The 3,903-nt window shown below is 41.3% G+C and overlaps 1 protein-coding gene across 1 annotated transcript; it reads left to right on the forward strand.

Annotated features, from left to right (window-relative positions):
* The first annotated feature begins 1,934 nt into the window (after window positions 1-1,934).
* LOC311257298 (uncharacterized protein) lies at window positions 1,935-3,384 on the forward strand. The gene is made up of 4 exons (XM_084352841.1): window positions 1,935-1,945; window positions 2,044-2,156; window positions 2,916-3,071; window positions 3,164-3,384. The coding sequence occupies exons 1-4, from the start codon at window positions 1,943-1,945 to the stop codon at window positions 3,207-3,209; spliced, it is 318 nt and encodes a 105-aa protein (XP_084208967.1). The 5' UTR covers window positions 1,935-1,942; the 3' UTR covers window positions 3,210-3,384.
* Window positions 3,385-3,903: the final 519 nt, after the last annotated feature.

Below are 3,903 nucleotides of genomic sequence, written 5' to 3' on the forward strand. Positions count from 1 at the left end.
TGGCAGCAATCCCGTGTTAACCCCACTGCCAAGCACCGGAGGAGAAGGTGCACATCAGGCTACAGCGTAGGGTATGCATCTACACACACGGAAGCATAAATCAAGCGTGTATATAAAGAATGATGAAGCTTGAATTACTTCTTTGTGATTCATCCATGCACGCTTTGCAAATCGATGTCAAGCCGCATCTCAGCTTCGAGTTCATCTTTGGTGAACTTTGACCAATGAGTTCTGCCTGTCTCAAATCCTGCACTGCCCACATTCAGCTATTTTCATTAACCTGCATTTGCGTATGTGTGAGCGCAGCCTAAAACTACAGTAAGTAAGTTACGAGCAGCCCCCTCTGTTGGCCAAAACATGCACAACGCAATTAAGACATTTGTTGGAATGCTCTGCTGCCAGGTCTTTACTACAACTCACTTTGCGGTCCGTTTTTAATGCACAGTTAACATTGGACATTTCTGGGGACAGCTCCAGCCGGGGGCAAGCCAGAAATGGGTACTGACTGGAGAAACACCACTCAAAATGTACAACTTTTTTTTTATCCAGTCACATAAATATAAATGGCTTATCACCTATGGAAATAATGATGTGATTGTTTCATGATTAGTTTCTTTTGTATTAACATCCATACATCTGTGAGAGAGAACACATACTAAACACTGGGTCACACAAAACACAGGATATTTATTAAAACAGGAGATACAGTATGAAATACAGGTCGCCTGACATGGTTTGGCAACTCACATACTAAACACAATAATTAAATTGGATCTTACAAACCCTGACTAATACATAAGATGGTGTTATTGAATATTCTGTGCCAACTTTTGAGTTAATTGTCCCTACAATACCAGCAGAAGGCATTTCAGAGAGAAATTACCAGCATCTTATGAATGTGATAAACATGACCTACTCTGTTTTCTTGTAAATACCATATACTGTAATTTCATGGCATTTTCTGAAACTAAACTAAATTAGGAGTATTTTTCCCCTCTTTTCCTGCTGTAATTAGTACACACTGTAACTGCATGGTCCTTCCCAGGAAACTTCCTAATAATTACCACTTACACATAAACTCTGATCTGAGAAATTATGAGGAAACTAAAGGACCTGGAGACTCCAATGTCAACTGTGCTGCCTTAATGAGCTGTAAACTCTGCAAAAGTTTTCTGTAATTTGCTTTTTTAGTGGATAGTGTGACACTATGATGGAAACACTGTTTCAGAGGCTTTTGCCAGCTAAAAAAAGATGAAAATAAAGATGAAATAATTACAATTTTTTGGAATTAAATTATTAATACTTGATATTATTACTTGAAGTCTCTGTTCCACAGCACCTATCAGACTGTGCTCTGAAAGAAGTTTACCGTGTGAAGAAAATAGCTCTCCTGTTTGTTTTTATATATAGTTGCCAAGCTTATATAACTTGCCTTTGAGACATTCTGTCTTGTTTGAGATGGGTTCCTCCTGAAGTAGCCGTACTTCTCTGAAATTTGTGCTGTACCCTTTGTTCATTACGTCTGTCTCCTACAAAATACGTGACTGCATACTCATTTGATTTGGAAACAAGATCATCAGCATATACATCAGCTTGTTTTAAGAAAAAAAACAAAAAAACAAACAAACAAAATGATCTGGGCAGATTTGTAGGCATGTCAAAAAATTGTTTAGCTATGTGTTTATTTATTTGTGTAGTTATGATTTGCGTATGATCATTTCTCTCAAAATGTCATGTTCTGTCAGATTCTGTGGTGGACATTTTGTGCTTGGTGTTTGTTTCTTTTTCTGTTGCGCTTGCAGAGGTGCATTGAGAGGCTGGGCGAAGCTTTCCACTCACCGGAGCTGCCGACACACTCACCTGCGGCAGGTTGGCAATCAGCGCCTGCTGATAAGCCCTGCTCTCTATGCTACCTGCTGCCAGATGATTTTGTCAGTTAGACATGGTACATGGCTCCGGCTAGACCGTCAATTAGTAAGACTTCTAGTGTTTTCATGTTTCTCTCCTGGAGATCTAACCTTTCTCGTATTTCTCTGCCTTCAGTGGTCACCTGCACTCCAACTACCAGTGTGTCCAGCTCTCCGCACCTCTGCAGCCAACAGCCTTACCCTGTGCTCATTGGAGTCTCCACTCGCCATGCTGCCACCAGCGCCACCGTGAGCTACCTCTCCTTCTCCTTCACACTCCCAGACAAGGACTAAGCCTGGGACTCTCCACACCTTCACCTGCAAATCCCTTGTGAAGTCAATAAACTACCTTGTATCCTACTCCCTGCCTCATTGTCCGCTTTTGGGTCCACATTCTACTAACCGAGCGTAACACAAAATATGATGATTTTAAGCCTTATGCAATAATTTTACTTATTTAGTTACGCTGAATAGAACAGAGAAATTGCAAAGTTGGATATAATTCTCGGTGTTATTAGTGATGCCTTTTCACAAACACACAAGTTGTTATAAACATATGGATTATAGCTCCTTAAGTTTAAGGAAATAAATGTTATCATGGGTTAAGGAATAGTTTGCTATAGTGGAAAACACACTTATTTTCTTTGAAATGAGATGATACACTGTTTTCACATTCAAAGTAGGCCTCATTAATCAATTACAGAATTTGAAGTAATGAACTACAAAATTGTTTGTGTACATTATTTTTGAGTATTCCATTGCACACTGCAAGTATGAATATGAACGTAGTTTTTAGGAAATAGTTTTGATGCTGTTCTGATATCGGCGACTGCAGCAAGGCCTGTCCATACAGAAACCTCAGACATAATAATTACAGCATTCTAACAAAGATGTTTTATGTTTGGTGCCATGACTCCAGTCTTTGTGTTTCTAGTGGTTTCCCATTTTCCTCAGGTGTCTGTCCTCCCTTGTCTGTCTATTTGTTGGTGTATTTGTTGGTGTATGCAGGGGGCGTGTCTCTCTCTATGGGCTGCCTGAGCACTTGATCACCTGCATCTGGCCTGATTGCTATCACACCTGCCATCCATCAGTTCATCATCCTAGTAGTACCTCAACCCTGGTCATTCAGCCACTAATCGGCAGTTCGTTGCGTCAGCCAGTTTGGTATTGACCTCTCATGGCCGCCTTAGTTTGGAACCAAGTACTTGTCTTTGTGTTACTGATACATTTCTAACATTTGTTTCCCTCCGTCTCAGGATCAGCATCTGCACTCCTGCCAACATGTCTGACATCCGCCTATAGTGCATTCCTAACACATCAAGCCCTAGCCCCGCCTCCCTGCCACTGTGCCTTTTGTTCCCCGTCCAGTTCCGCTCAGCCATCCTCCATTCTCCCTCCACCATTGTCAGCCGGAGCCCCACTTACCCTCTCATGCCATACCTCTCTTTCAGTAATAAAATCCTAAATTGATCTTCAAGCTTCTGAGTCGGCTCTGCATTTTGGGTTGCCTTGATAATGGTGGACAGTTTATTTTGTTTAAGGCTTCATGGATGCGTTATATGCATTCATAATAGGGCTGGGACTTAAACGCGTTAATTAAGATTAATTAATTACACAAAAATTAACGCGTTAAAAACATTTGCACATTTTAATCGCACTTATTTTTGCACCGCGGAACGTTTCTCACTGGATGAGTTTCAGGCGTACCGATTATACTGGAGCACAATTATTTAACGAGTTAAAAAGCCGCCGACACTGATCACTGCCCATGGATCTATAAAGTTTTAATGTAGCCTGAACGCAGCTCAAACCGACCCGGTGCCTCAGCACTGCAACCAAGCTTTGATAAACACAGGATCCGCGCCGGTTTACAGTATCCTCCCATAGTTTAGCCGGTTGCTACTGGAGCTTAATTAAAAAAAAAATTAAAAATTAAAAAGCGCTCGTCGCAGTGGAGCTGAGAACAGCTGAGTTTCCTCTGCTGCAGGTGAACAGC

This window comes from Pagrus pagrus (assembly GCF_965226575.1).
Source record: "Pagrus pagrus genome assembly, chromosome: 5".
NCBI classification, from domain to species: domain Eukaryota; kingdom Metazoa; phylum Chordata; class Actinopteri; order Spariformes; family Sparidae; genus Pagrus; species Pagrus pagrus.

Excerpts from the sequence above, each read along its gene's own strand:
- LOC311257298 (XM_084352841.1), top strand. Across the intron at positions 2,157-2,915 it reads ATGCTGCCACCAGCGCCACC|GGGGCGTGTCTCTCTCTATG; the intron begins GTGAGCTACCTC and ends TGGTGTATGCAG. Across the intron at positions 3,072-3,163 it reads TCGTTGCGTCAGCCAGTTTG|GATCAGCATCTGCACTCCTG; the intron begins GTATTGACCTCT and ends CCTCCGTCTCAG.